Source organism: Phoca vitulina, unplaced genomic scaffold, assembly GCF_004348235.1.
Source record: "Phoca vitulina isolate PV1807 unplaced genomic scaffold, GSC_HSeal_1.0 scaffold9, whole genome shotgun sequence".
Lineage (NCBI taxonomy): Eukaryota > Metazoa > Chordata > Mammalia > Carnivora > Phocidae > Phoca > Phoca vitulina.
In genome coordinates this window covers 7,609,246-7,624,167 of record NW_022589712.1, presented here as the reverse complement: position 1 = coordinate 7,624,167, position 14,922 = coordinate 7,609,246, and the positions used below count along the sequence as shown (strand labels likewise).

General features: G+C 43.5%; 1 protein-coding gene across 1 annotated transcript in view; it reads left to right on the top strand.

The window, feature by feature from the left end:
- Nucleotides 1–14,922, top strand: part of MAP3K4 (mitogen-activated protein kinase kinase kinase 4) — a 76,747-nt gene that overhangs the window by 27,882 nt on the left and 33,943 nt on the right. Inside the window, exons 4-6 of the mRNA XM_032408242.1 lie at nucleotides 4,677–4,919; nucleotides 7,199–7,345; nucleotides 12,660–12,817. Coding sequence (XP_032264133.1) covers nucleotides 4,677–4,919; nucleotides 7,199–7,345; nucleotides 12,660–12,817 — 548 coding nt within the window. The remainder of the gene's footprint in view (nucleotides 1–4,676; nucleotides 4,920–7,198; nucleotides 7,346–12,659; nucleotides 12,818–14,922) is intronic.

Sequence of the window (14,922 nt, the reverse complement as noted above, 5' to 3'; positions counted from 1 at the left end):
GCCATAAAATCTTTGGCTTGTATTTTCTTTCCTTGAGTAAGTTTAATATATATTACTCATTGTCTTTTGGCATGCAGCATTGCAGTTGCAAAATCTCATGGCAATATGATTTTTTTGTTTCTACTTATAAGTAGAAACTTGTTTATTTATTTACTTATAACCTGGATGTCCAAAGGATTGTTTTTTTTTTTTTCTTTAAACTCCACTAGTTTACCTGGTGTTGGTTTCTCCACATTGGTATTTTTGAATACGTGGTATCCTTTTAGTATATGATTTCAGGTTTTGTTTGCTTTCTATGTTTTTTTTTTTTTTAATTTCAAGTGAATTTCTTAATGTTTTAACTCTTTTCTGTTTCATTAGTTTGGTTTTCTTCTCTGGGAACCACTACTGTATGTGTTTTGGATCTACTTTGCCTCTCTGTCACTTTATTTCAGATTCATTCATTCATTCTTTTTTCTTTTTGATTTATAAAATTGTCTTCATTTTTACCTCCTATTTATGTGAAGCCATTATCTGTTCTATTTGTGCTCATGTTCCTGCTAGTTTGCTTTTTGTTCTTAAAATGATTTTTTAAAGATTTATTTATTTATTTTAGAGAGAGAGAGCACGGGAGCAGGGGGAGAGGGAGAGAAGCAGACTCCCTGCTGAGTGGGGAACCCAATGTGGGGCTCCGTCTCATGAACCTGAGATCATGACTTGAGCCGAAACCAAGAGTCAGATGCTTAACTGACTAAACCACCCAGGTGCCCCTAAAATGATTTTCAATTAAGAAAATTACCTTTCGAGTACTACCACTTTATTTGTGAGTTTTTCTAATTCTAATTTATGTTGTTCTTTTATATTTTCTATGATTTTCTTAATTTCTTTTAGTTTTTTTTGAAAATTGGGCTGCAGTCCTCTCTGTTTAGTGGGCATGTCTTTCTGGCAGGCTTTCATTGTCTCTAGGGTTATTTCTCCGCTTAATAACCCTGTATTGGATTCTAGCACAGTCCTTTTGCTCATTTTGCTCTGAACTCTCTCTTTCCTTAAAGTTCATGAAAATTAAGGAAAGAGAGAGTTCAGAAGTGTTAGGGTTTGTAGCTTTGAGCTCCTTCTTCTGAACTGCCAAAGCACATGTTCTCTTTTTTTGAGATCTTCTGGTGTGTTCCCCTCCCACTTCTGGACCTTGTTGTTCTTTACCTCTACTCTACTTTCCTGGTCAGTTGGATTTCAGTCTAGCAGGTTTGTCCTGGAAAGGGGATTTTAGCTGATAGTTTTAAGAGTTTGGGAGGCCTAAGCCACTTCAGCCCCTTCAAACCTGTTGCAACCCCTTGACCTCACTCATGACTTTGTACCCAAATTGCTTTCTGTTTCACTCAAGTCCTCAAAGAGAAGCAGTGAGCTTTCTATTGCGTAGTCATTAGTGATTGTGGAATTTGCCCCTTTGGGCCCATCAGACACCCTATTAATCCCCCGTGTTTCCCTTGCACGAGTGCTGATAACCACAGGGTCTGGCATGGTTCACTTCCCCCCATCTCTTCTACTTTGGAGTTCATGGAGATACCTTGTCATGTAGTTTTAGTGGACATGTGTCTCAAGGAGTTTTGACATTGTTGTCCTTGTTCTGTCTGTTCTTATGGGGGGGCTAAGGGAAATCGAAATCCAGCTGCCGCCACTGTCGTTCCAGAATTCCTGTTATTATGTTGTACTAAATTGCCAATATTTGGTCATTTTTGACTGACTAAAATGGCAATTTTATATGGCTTAACCTAATGTATAGCTCTGTGTTTAGGTTATTAAACCTGTATTAACATTTGGAGTCTTTCTGTATGTATATGTTCAAAACATATTTTTGTATTTATGTTAATACATCCTGTAGTTTCTCATATCAGGCAAGAATTTCTAAAATAGCCTCATAATTAAAAAATTATGACTATAGTTACAGGGGTAGGTACGGATGTAATTATTTTTCAGTTTTCTTTAACATTGGGTTATCCATTTTCCAACTTCAACTATTGCCTACTTTTTTATGTATTTATTATAGATAATTCGATATGTTTCTCTGCTGATCTGTTTACAGTACTTTTCTATTTTAAATAAAGTAGGTTTATTAGTAAGGTTTGCCATCATGTACGGCAGTTCTTCCCGTTTATTCTTTTAAAAAAGTTCTGGGCTGTTTTTACTTCTGCACATTACTTTCTTCCACGTGAATTTTATTGAATGACTTTATTAACCTCCACAAAATGCCAGTGGGGTTATGATGTAATTACATTGCATTTTTATTGATGTCTCTACTCTTGAGTCGGCTCAGTTTTCCTGAGTTGATCACAGATTTTATACCATATTTAATCCTGTATTTCTCACTGGAAGTGATAATAAACGGATGAAATTGCACTTGATCTTGCACTTTATTGCCCCCTTCCTCTCTTCTTGTGTTTTATTGAAATAATTGGGAATTTAAGATCCAGGTTTTTTTCTTACAGTATCCTTTTTAAAAAAAAAATTCAAGTACTCCTTTCTAGGAGTTGTTTATAGTCTCTCCCCAGGTTACTGTTAATGGAGCTGTATCTGCCTGCGTAACTGCTGCTAGCTTCGTGGTTTCTCACTTCCTTGGGTATTTTTGTCTTTGGATCTTTATTCTGATTTAATTTTCATTTGACTGGACCCTACTGTACTTCCTCAGGGAGTTTTTTAGTGAAGGTAAATGAACTGTACTTTGAGTTCTTATGTGTCCAAGGAGGTTTCTTCTTTCTTCTTCACATATTAGTGATATCTTGACTGTACAAAAAGCTCTCCTCCATCTCTTCCTTCTGTTTTTTCCACACTCTTGTTATTCTCACGTGAAGCTCCTAGATCCGACTTCCATGTCTCTATTTTTCACTCAAAACTTCCCTTCCTTTTGCTTTTGCTCTTTGTTGTAGTGATAATTTCTATAGTTAATGTCTGAGTTGTTAGTTTTTACCACATCCATTCTATTTTCACTGTCTTTATTGAATTTGTTTTAGAAATCTTGGTTTGTTAAATTTTTTTCCAGAGGACTTCAGTGCAGTCGTGTAGTAGAGTATTTTATGGTTCTCTCCTGTTTCCCACATTAAATGAGTGTCAGCTGTTCTGATGCTTCAGCTTGGTTTCCTTAGTTAAAATTGCTGTTTGCTCTTCCATGCTCAGTAGTTTTTTAACATTTGTTCCTCTTTGGACAGGGATTGAGTCACCAGCATGCACCACCAGTGGGACCCCGTTTCCTCCGCAGCAGCGTGGGTCTGCCTGTGGGGTCTCCTAGGCGATGTTGTCTTCACTGTGGACAAGTAGGGATTGTTCTGTTTCCCACTGAGCCTGTAGCGCATGGGTGAGCGGGCTGGAGCTCTAGACGATGCCAGAAGAATTCTTTAGAATTTTATCAGAGAAAGTTCGCTGAATTTTGTAGAGCTTTGAATAAACCTTTGACCTGAGCTCATTCTCTACACCAGAGGAAAAGAAGCATTTATTACTGCCTAAAGCTTTTAAACAGACATGTCTTAACCCTGACCTGACCACATTGATCACATTTTAAAGATGATGTACCATTTTTAAAATTCTTGGCTGTTACGGGAAACTGAAGTATGTATTAATTTAAATGCAGAAGTATATATTGAGCATAAAAGGAGCAGAGGAGAGCAGTTAAGAATTCACTAAATGACAGGGAGCATAGATATGAATGACATGGAGGCAGAACACCTATAATTGGTGATGTTTTAAATTGAAGAGAAATTGAAGGGCGCCTGGATGATGGCTCGGTTGGTTAAGCGGCCGACTCTTGGTTTCGGCTCAGGTCATGATGTCAAGGTCCTGAGATCGAGCCCTGTGTCAGGCTCTGCGCTCAGCGCAGTCTGCTTGTCCCTCCCCCTGCTCTCTCTCTCTCTCTCTCTCTGGAATGGATAAATAAAATCTTTAAAAAAAATAAATTGGTGAGAAGTTGAGGTTTTTGAATTTTGTTGGCCTCTGTTTTCTCAATAAAAGGAGAAGGGAAGGTCTTTGGATATGATTGGTCAGGATGATGTTGCCAGGGGTCTAAGGACAGTGGGGAAAGCTCCAAATCCCCTATTTTATGAGGGAAAGCATAAGGCATCTGAAGAGGGTAACTATAAGAAAGGGTGAGCAACACTGAGATTCCTAGGAACGCTGAATAACAGATATTTGAGTGGGACCAGCCAGTTCAATTTTATGAATTGTTTTCTATCAGCATCATTTGGTGTAGCTCAAGAGAGCAACGGACAGAAGAATTGGTTGAACCAACTGGTTTTTATGTTTACATAAATGGCTCCCTGGTTTTGTAATCTTTTCTCAAATTTCAGTAATTTCTGGTTTTCTCAGTCTGGAGATAGTTGTGAATAATGCTATATAGAACCTTAAAAATAAAGTGTTCTAATCATTTTAAGTATGATGATAAAATGTTTGATGCAAATGAAGAACTTGATTCTTTTTCTACTATGCTTTTTTGATAAAAATATTATAATTTGGTGTCCTTGTTATGATTTTCTATTACTTTTAGAACTTCTTGGGTCTATGTTGAAAATGTTGAATTATTCTAAAGATTATTTTACCTGAAAAATTGTGATTTTGTAGATCATCAGCAAACTATAGAGAATAATAGTTTATAACCACGACCTTAGGACATTCTTTTGTATGCTCTTTTAACCTTTGTTGAATTTTTGTTATAGTTTTCCGAATTTCCAGACCCCATGTGGGGTTCCGATTATGTGCAGTTATCCAGGACGCCACCTTCCTCAGAGCAGAAGTGCAGCACTGTGTCGTGGGACGAGCTGAAGTCCATGGACTTACCCTCCTTCGAGCCTGCTTTCCTGGTGCTCTGTCGAGTCCTTCTGAACGTGATACATGAGTGTCTGAAGTTAAGACTGGAACAGAGGCCTGCTGGGGAACCATCTCTCTTGAGTATTAAGCAGGTCTGTTTCAACGACTGTTTAAAAATATTTAGCAGTTACTGTGCTATTCTATAGGCTTGTTTTTATTTTGGATTGAGGATTTTTTTTTTTTTTTAATTGTTGCGAGTAGTGAAAAATGAATGTATGTTAGTGTTTTTAAGCTGCTCTTTTTAGGGTAATTTAAAATGTTCTTTGCATGTAGTCCTCAAAGATAAGATTGTGGTTCAACCTTTCTGCCATCACTTCCTCATTCCGAAAGGATATAAAGTACAGTGATGAAATGACATAGTCTGTTAACATCAGTCTTTGGAGGCTGGAAACTTAAAATTCACTCATTAGAAGTAGTTTAAGTTCATTAAATTTATTTATTTTTGTTCTGTTTAAGCTACATGGGAACAGATAAATGTCTTTAGAGTATGCAGTGGGGAGATGTTTGGACTTTTTGCTTGCTTAGTGAGTTGCATGGATTAAATAGTAATGACAGCTGCTGTTTTCTTGGTTTTCGTTCATCTTGGCTGGGATTCTCTCGGCGAGTCTGCTACTCAGAGGTGACAGGAATGTGCAAGCAGTTGTATCGAGCACAGTGAATGCTGCCGAGTGTTTGTGTTTGTACTTTATGATATTACCACATCCACTATGCAAAATAAACATGTCAGGTTTTGAAAAAAAAAAAAAAAGAAAGAAAAAGTTGTGTTTTTGTCAACTGTGCATGTCCATCCCCTCAGGATGGAAGGGCTAGGAGCTCATTGGCTCAGGATGACCAATGGCACCTGGGGACAAACACAAGCCATACGATAGGCACAGAATAGGACTTGAATTTGTTGGTTTGGCTGGGAGAGGGGGTGACTTGTGGACCTCATTGTCCTCGCTTCAGTTTCTGTCCAGCACTGACCGGAGAGCGCTGCTTCCTCACGCGCCCTGCTGCTCACCACCTTGCTTCTGGTTATTGTCCTGTCATCCACTGTGGCCATGCTTCTCACTTGTCCACCTGATTGCAGTGGTAATTTAGGAAGTTTGGGTAAAATACTGATTTCCCTTTCTCACAAAATGAATACTTCAGGAATATAACCTGGTAAGACAAGGCAGAGTTTACTTTTTGCTAAGGGAGCTATTGTGAGGATGAAACAGGAATTTATGTTAAAATATTTAAAAAAATAAAAACAACACTTAGATGAATGTAGCATTACTAGAATCAAAATAAAACAAATTTTGGCTAAAATTATTCAAAGATTTGGTTATAAGCACCTAAGTGACATCCTTAACAGAGAAATTTACATCTGAACAGAATAGCTTTTGATAGATTTAACTCTAGCCATGGCTCTCTTACCGTGGGTAATTATTTTTAGACCATTTTAAAGGGGGAAATTATGTTTATAAAAGCAATCCATATTTATTGTAGAATATTTGAAAGGTACAGAAAATGATACAGACAAAAATGAAAATTATCCTATCATGCTGCCAGTCAGAGATAACCACTGTAACTATTTTGGTATGTTTTTATCCATCTGTTTTTCCCTCACATACAAGTAAAAGAAAAAAAAAATGAGTTTTTACCCTTAAATATTTTTCAAAAACTAGATTTTAAATGGCTGCAGGAGTGCTCTGCTATGTAGGTACATGATAATTTATTTAATCCCCATCATTTTAAATAATATGGTAATATATGATAATTATTATGATGAAAAGACTTTAAGGTCAGTCATCCCATGTCAGCCTCCCCCACCTTTCCAGCATTACCGGCTGGGCTGCCCATGGCGGTGGCACTCAGCTTTTTGTTTAGATTTGTTTTCCCTTGACTTCTGTCTCATTTCATCAAATTGAGCTTAGGTTTGATTTTTGTGATGATTAGAGGCTTTTGATAGTAAAGGCCACAAATCACAGTAGTTGCTCTGCTAAATTATTACAAAGATTGTCGTGCTCTGTGGCATGTGAGTATATTTGAATCTCTATTATGTTTTTGGATAAAAATCATCAGTTTCATTAGGGGATTTTTCTCTCCTATCCCTAGTAGAAAAATAGATCTTTTTCTGTGGGGTTTATTTTCTACATAAATGTTTTTGTAGGGGAATATAGTTTCACAAATCAATGTTGGCCTGTATGATAATTTCTCTGTGTATTCATACGATAATACTAATATCACTTTTATTTTCACTCTTTAATTTTTAATCAAGACTACTAAAATGGTTATATAAAGTGAACTGGTAAGGAATTGGAAAATGTTTTAGGACTTTGAGAGGTTTTGAGGATGAGGAGGGGGTGCGGTGAGGGTGTGTGGAGTGACAGAACTCGTGCCCCTGCAGCTGGTGAGGGAGTGCAGAGAGGTGCTCAAGGGCGGCCTGCTGATGAAGCAGTACTACCAGTTCATGCTGCACGAGGTGCTGGACCGCCTGGACAAGACCGACTGCAACATCGACGCCTTCGAGGAGGACCTGCACAAGATGCTGATGGTGAGGCCCGGGGGCGGAGGAGGGTGCTGGAGCGTGCGTGCCCGTCTGTGTGTGTGAGAGAGTGAGTGAGCGAGCAAGCGCGGGAAGGGGGACGGCAGTCTTCAGCCTGACTTTTTCATCTAGTATTGGATTAAATTTGTTTCTCCCAAATCCACATTTTAACAAATCCGCAATGGTTTTGCGTTAGAATTTTTGACAAAGCTTACCCGAGTTCATTGTTTAACTCTAAGACTCTTCATCTTATAGCAGAATGGCCCAGAAATGGAACCGTAGTCTGGTCCTATTTTATCCAGCCGTCTGGCATCAGCCATTTCTGTTATCGCGTACCCGCGCTCGGGCTGGGAAGGCAGGAGTGGACAGTAAGAGGCACCTCTTCTGCTGGGACCTGGGCATAGGGGGTACTTGCCCCCTGAGTGCTGGGTGCCAGGGCGGAATTCTGCTGAGGTGCAGGGACGACTTGGGGACAGGACCTCTCAACTAGCCTGGGGACACGTGGGAGCTCTTACCCCGAGTCAAGAGTTAGCTGAGGAACCACGCACATCCAAGGAATTGTAAATACTGTGATTTGGCAGGAGCAGACTTATTTTGATTTCGTCCCAAGAGGAGCTCCCCAGGCTTCTCACACCACAGGTGTTGTGCTTACTGGTGCTTTCTAACCTCTGTCCTTTTGCTCCTATTATTCCCTCCTGGTAGACATGTCCCTTTTCCTTATCCACTCATTTAAGACTTACTTGCAAGTTTTACTTTTCTCTAGAAAGCTCTATCTGACAACTTCAACCTTTAACGTGCATTTACCTGTACCACCTCTGCACCGTCTCGGCAGTTACGATCGGCGCCGTGCCGTTGCGGACTCAGTGATCTGCTGCTCTGCTCTCGGCGTTCCCCGACTAGACCGAAAGCTTCGTAAGCCAGGGGCTATGGCTTGAAGTGGTCTTGTCTTCCATACTTTCTGGTGGGGTATTAGTGTATAACGGATACAGGTTGGATTCATTAGAGTATATGCACAGATGATTCTGTCATGTGGCAAGTCAATGAAACAATATAAAAATGACCATGCTTATGGGTATATTGTTCTGTAATGTTCTCAAGACGTGTTTTGTGGGACATCTCACTGTATCTTGCCTAGGGATGGCTGTAGCACCTCCAGATACCACCCCCACTTTCTAGGCTAGAAGAAAGGAAAAGGGAAAGAAGGGAAAAAGTATCCTTGCCAGCTCAGTCCAGAGCGGCGAAGCTCTCCTGGAAGCCACAGCCGACAGATTTTCACTGTGTCATATGGCCAAACCTGTTGCCTGCCTCTTGACTGTCGTGGAAGCTGGGGCTGCAAGTATTTAGTTTTCCAGCCTCTATCGTAGAAGGATAGAAAGAAGAACGTGGGTACGAAGGGGACTTATAATATCTGGCATATCGCAAGAAATAGTTTTGAGTTTGAAATTATTTCCTAATTATTTCGGGAGCATGCATAAAAGACCAGAGTGTGTAAAATGTGGCTACATTCTGAAATACTATATATTTCTTAGGTCAGAAAAGTTGTTACCATTGAAAAGTCATGGTTAAAAAGCAAAAGCAAATTATTTTCTCTCTCTCTCTCTCTGGATGGTTAAAGCAGGAGCTTAAAAAGCCAAAAAGTGCTTTGCTTTCCAAACTGTCTTTGGTGGTTTTACAAAGGCACGCCCAGCACCCTTTAGCGTACAGGCACTGGGGCAGGAAGGAAGAGAATGGGCAGGTGAACCGTGCCCTCCAGGTCAGTCAGCTTCGGTGTCCGTGGTGTGCCTGTGGGCCATCTGAAGTGGAGGGCAAGTAAGTTACTCCGTAGAGCTACAAGTACTTAGGATTTAGTCTTGGTTTTGCTACGAGTGATCCATGTGGGGCAAGATCTCCCTCAGTTTCATCTCTGTAATTTCGCAGATGAAGAGCTAGAAATTACCAGTGATTTTTAAAATTGTGCCTCAAAGTATGCTCGATGGCTAATGGCAGAGGCATGTTTTGAAAACTGGGGGAACCCAAACAAAATCGGTGTTTTTGTTAGGAAGGAGGGAGAGATTGGCCTTTGGATGGTCAGTCATATTATGTGTACCACAACACCCTTCTCAGGAACCTCACCAAAAATCAGCGAAAAGAAGGAAGAGTAAAGAACGAAATTCCATGTTCAGTAAAGGAGGAAGTTGACTACTCTGCTCTCCTCTCCTTGCTTCCAGAAAACTGTTACAATCACTTACCTTGAAATTTGGGCTAAAATGAGGGTGGGCACAAGCTCTAAATATCTCCTACCCAGCCAGTGCTTCATTAGAGCTGGGATATCTGGGGTGTGAACGGTCAGGAGAGAAGCAGGAGGAGTCCCTGTAGAGGACTTGTCAGCGGCAGATCTGCAAGACAGGGGAGCAGAAGTGGAGACAACTCTGCTGTCCGAGTGTGTCCTGCCGGCTGAGGAGGGCCGCCGAATGCGAGCTTCACGGGGTGAGGGGAAGCCGTGGTCAGCAGGTCCTGATGCAGAATCTCTGTGACTTGGGGGCTTTACTCCGTGTTACATCATCATCCTGACTAGGGAAACCTAAGCACGTACGTGTGCAGGTGCAGGGACGTGACTTGGTGAGCGTTTGCTTGAGGCAACAGATCACTTTGAAGCTATCAGCTGTCTTAGCTCATTTCTCTGGCCCTGGCCTTAGAAATAACCAAAACAGTAAACTAGATAGAGATGTAGGAACATGTGATCGATTTAAGGAAACCACATAAAAAGAATTTAAGAGGAATGAAAATATGAAACTGGTGAACAAGATATGGCAGTTGTGGAAGAGGGAGGGGCCGAGAAGCAGGAGGGAGGGAAGCAAGAGGGAGGGCCGAGACATGCACAGCTGGGGTTCCCGCTGAGGCCTGGTTCTTGCAGTGGGGTTCATAGTGAAGGCTGTGAGTCCAGGGAGAGTTTTTAAATTGAAGTGACTAGAGACCATTTGAAAGCCTTTGGGACTGATTTTGTTAAGGGAAAGAGATGGACAGAATTATATGCATATCAGAGAAGAGGGAGATCGATAGTGCGAGGTTCCTCAGATGCCATGAGGAGGTGGGTCTCCAAATACAAGTGTAAGCTTCACTTGGCCACCGCTAGGAAGGGGAGGACGGCATGTCACATGTGGGTGTGCATTTTTGGTATTGAGAAGATGGGGGGTTTTATATCTAATGCCTTTTTTTCTTCGCTAGGATGGGTGAGATGTGTGAGGGTGGGCATTGGCCATTTGACAAAAATGGCGGAGTTTCAGACTGTGCTTGTAGGGAGAAGGAGAATGGCTTGGGTGGAGATATGAATATTACCAGACCGTACACCATGTGGTTGGGATGACATGTAGAGCAGTGGCTCCTCCCGGTCCCATGACACTCATGGCCCTCAGCTTCCTGAGTGCGGGCATGGGGCACGGGCTCGTCAGGCTCATCGTGCTTTGGGGTTTCGCAGGCAGGTGAGCTGAAAAGGAAGGGAGAGGTGGCAGGGTGTGGGGTGGTGGCCGCAGTGGCATGGGGAGCGTGACCGTGTTGGCTCTAAGCTGAATAAGGAGGAAAGGGAGTGGAACAAGGGGTAGTGAGCTGGAGAGAGAAGAGAAAACCGTCCACTGGAGTTCAGGTAAGGATTAAATAAGAGAACAGTCACAGGGGTGGTAGTTGAACAGAAAACTGGATGGAGGGGAGGAGGTTTTAGAATCAGGCTATTTGGATTGATGATTTGAGGCCTAGAGATGATTCTGTAATGATAAGATCTGGGGTGAAGCACAGTGTGGTGGCTGAGCCCGGGGCGGAGGGAAGACGATGTCAGATGTCAGAGTGTGTGACAAAGGATGACGGGCAGTTGGAAATCAGTAGGTGACACTATGAAGAAAGGGTTCGATGGTGTATCTGATGACTCAAATCTTAAAGGGGCAGGTGTTTCTTTTTTGTTTTGGTTTTAAATAAGACCGTAAGAGCAGTGGTTTGAAAGGCTCAGTGATGCACAGGACGATGCAAACTGTTTGCAGCCTGTGAAGTCCGTGGTCATACAGGCGCCCCGTGGCAGGGCTGTACGAGAGAAGGGCCACCCTCAGGAGACAGCCAGATTTAAGGGAGAGGAAGCAGCACTCCGAGAAGCCAGAGGATGGTCCTGGTCTCATATTTAAGAGATTTATTTCATTTGGTGAAGATGGCAAAACTGTAGGTTCCACATACTCAGACACTGGTGTGCATAAGGGACCCAGACTGCAGATTCCCACCACACAGCCTGGCTGCTGGAGGCCCAGAAGCATCCAAAGACACAACAGAAGACAGTTTTCTTGAAATACAGACCTGCAGTTTGCCTACTGAAAATTAGTACTGGATTTCAGAAAGTATTCATTCCAGCAAACCCTGAGACGTAGCCTGGGGAGGTAACTGAGATCTGAGACTAAATACAGAATCCTGTGAACCTCCGAGCAGAGAAAAAAGCAAGGCAGCTCCAGGTGTGAGGGGAGTGGGGACAGCGGGAGATGGGGCCAGCGTCAGGGCTCTTCGTTCGAACAACATGCAGCGTTCGAAAGTGGTGGAGGAGTAATGCCTTCAACATCCCGGGGCAGAGAATGTGTAACTCAGGTATTTCATACTCATTCGAGTTGTCCTTTTGGTAAAAGAATCTATAGGCAGTGAGGGTTTGTAATCTAGCAGTTGGGACCCTATCTTGAGAAAAGCTGATGATAGTGAAACCCTCTAGTAAGCAGCAGATACATCAAAATAAGGAGTTAGGAATGGGAAGACTGTTGTTGTAGGACTTGTGGTGGACATAAACCCCACTTCAGAAAAACTGGGTATTTTGATTAGAAATCATAATTTATATGTCATAAATCTTGAAAAAAGCTGTGTCATAGAAATCTGGGTGTCAGGAATGGATGGTGAGGAAAAGTGTGTTCATTCCCTCTCAACACGGAAGTTGTCTGAAGTTAAAATAAGCAGTTAGACAAGTAAGAATCTCAACTTCTTAAAGGAGTAATGTTTACAATATATTAATAATGAGCATTTCTGGGTGCTATTATTTTGATTCTTTTTTTACTTCTGTGTACATGCTGAACATTTTATTTTGTTGGTAATTTAAAGAGATTGTAAATAATGTGTTAAGTTGCCGGGGAGTTGAGTTGTGCAGTTTAAGAGACATCTCCATTTAGACAGCAGTCCTGTGATGAAGATCTTGCTTCTCTCTGTGCTGCGTACTCAGGGTCCCCCTCCACCTGGCCCTTCTAATTTGTAGCTTCCAGGTTAACAGAGGTGAAAGCTGAGAGCTGCTGAGCTCCATTCTCAAATATCTCCCTTTATGTTTTTGTATTTTAAGGTGTATTTTGATTACATGAGAAGCTGGATCCAAATGCTGCAGCAGTTACCTCAAGCATCCCATAGTCTAAAAAACCTGTTAGAAGAAGAATGGAATTTCACCAAAGAAATAACACATTACATCCGGGGAGGAGAAGCACAGGCTGGGAAACTTTTCTGGTAGGAACCCTGGTGCTCCTGAGTGCGCCTGCTGGCCCGTTTGCCTGTTCAGTTATGTGCACATGACAACCAGTCCTGTGTGTGTGTGCGCCTCTCCCCCAGGTTTTGGGGTCCTTTGAGCGAGAGTGCTCAGTGGGGGGGGGGGGGGGGGGGGGGGGGGGGGGGGGCGGGTTGCCCTGTGGGGACATTTGGCAATGTCTGGAAACAGTTTTGATTGTGATGACTGGGAGGTCCGACTGATTAGAGGACAGGGACACAGCTAAACGTCATGCAGTGCACAGGACAGCCCCCCAAACCAAACATTATCCACCCAAAATGTCAGTTTGGAAGTTGAGAAACCCTGCCTTAGTGTAAACCCTCTTAGGCCTCCGAAGAGTAGAACAGGCCTGTAGTCTCGGTGTGGGGACATGGGGAACCCAAGGTGTGCATTTCCCGAGACTGTTTTAGTGTGTTCTACTAATCACGGAATCTCCTTATGAGGCACAGGTTAGAAACGTAAACAGAGGAAAACCCTGAGGGAGGGGAATGTGGTCACTGGTGTGTGTTTGGAAATGGCCGTCTCTTACCGGGGAGCTGAGCGCTGATGGTGGGGTGCCCCTCCCCGCCGCCTCACCCCTCGGCTGTCGTCGGTGGTTGCTGCCTCATCCGCCAGTGTAGTTCTGTCTCCTTTCTGTGCATCCCTCGCACCTGGCCTGGAGCAGCTTTCCCTCCCTCGTGTGTATTCTCCAGGGCCTCTGCTCGCCCGGCTCTTTTCCAGCTGCAGAGGCGCATTGTCGTCGACTCCGCCATCTCTGTCCCCTGCTCAGGACCTAGGCTCCCCCTTCTGCCCTAACCACCCATCTTCTTCACGTCCTCGTCGCATCCTCTCCGCCTGTGTTTCCAGTGAGCTGTGAGCTTGCTCTTTCCCAGACCTCTCCAGCCCTTCAGGCCCTGACTCCCCATGCATCTGCCTTTCCTGTTCAGGTTGCTTCCCGGAGTCAGCCTTCTGAAGAAGTGCCTTCCCTGCCCATTTCAGCATCTCGCCTTCTCTCAATCTCCTGTCATTCGGCTTGGCCTGCCGTTTATTCTGTTAGCACTTTCTGTCTCCAGGCTGGCCCGCCTGCAGAAGAGATTGTTTTAAAGGTCACTGTTCATTTGTGCTACAAATTCAAGTGATGGGATTTCACCGCATCCCCTTTTCCTCCTGTCAGTCTCCTTGTTTCTGTCTGTTGCTCGTCCTTCAGGTCGAGCAGTGGGGGCTCTGGCCTTGGCCTGCACCAGCCTTGCTCTGAGCAGCTCCCGAGCTTTCCACGCCCCGCTGAGGGACTGGCCCCTGGTGCGGCTCTCGCTCGGCCAAGCCGAGCACAGCACCCGTCTCCTTCACCTGCTGTTCCACCCAGGCTCCATCAGTCTCCCAGTGATCCCTAATTGCTTTCTTTGTCTCACATACTACCTCTGATCCTTCGGGAAAGATCCAGAATTTGACCCCTACGCACCACTTCCCGTTTCCGCTCTTCCCAGGCTGTTACTTCTCACAGGAGTGCAGGCGCTCTCCAGGAGTCTCTGCTCAGCTCTTCGTCCCTTTGGTCTGTTCTCAACACCACAGCCAGTGACCTCGTTCAGATGCACCTCAGACCATTTTTTCCTCTGTTCCAAATACTCCACAGCTTCCCTGCTTCCTCAGTGAAAGCCAGAGCTCCTGAACATGGCCCCTCAGGCCGGGCACAGTCTGACTTGTCACTAAACCTCTGTGCTCTTCCCCTCCCTGGCTCTCCTGGACTTGCTGCACAGCCGCAGTGGCCCTTGATTGTGTCCCCAGGCAGGGCACGCTCCTGCCTCGGGTCCTTTGCACTTGGTGGTCCCTCTGTTAGACTGCTCTTCCCCAATTACTTTCACGACCCATTTTGCACTCCCTTTAGGTCTTTGTCTTAATGTCATCTTCCCCATATTTAACATGGAAATTCCTACTCACGAGCACTTCTGAGTTCCCTTTCCTGTTTTATTTCTCTCCATAGCACTTAACAATATCTGAACTATATCTTTTCCTTTTTTATTTCTTGTTTTTTCCTCTATTCACTGGAGGGATTTTTATCTGTTCTGCTCCCTGCTGCTTAGTACATAACCAA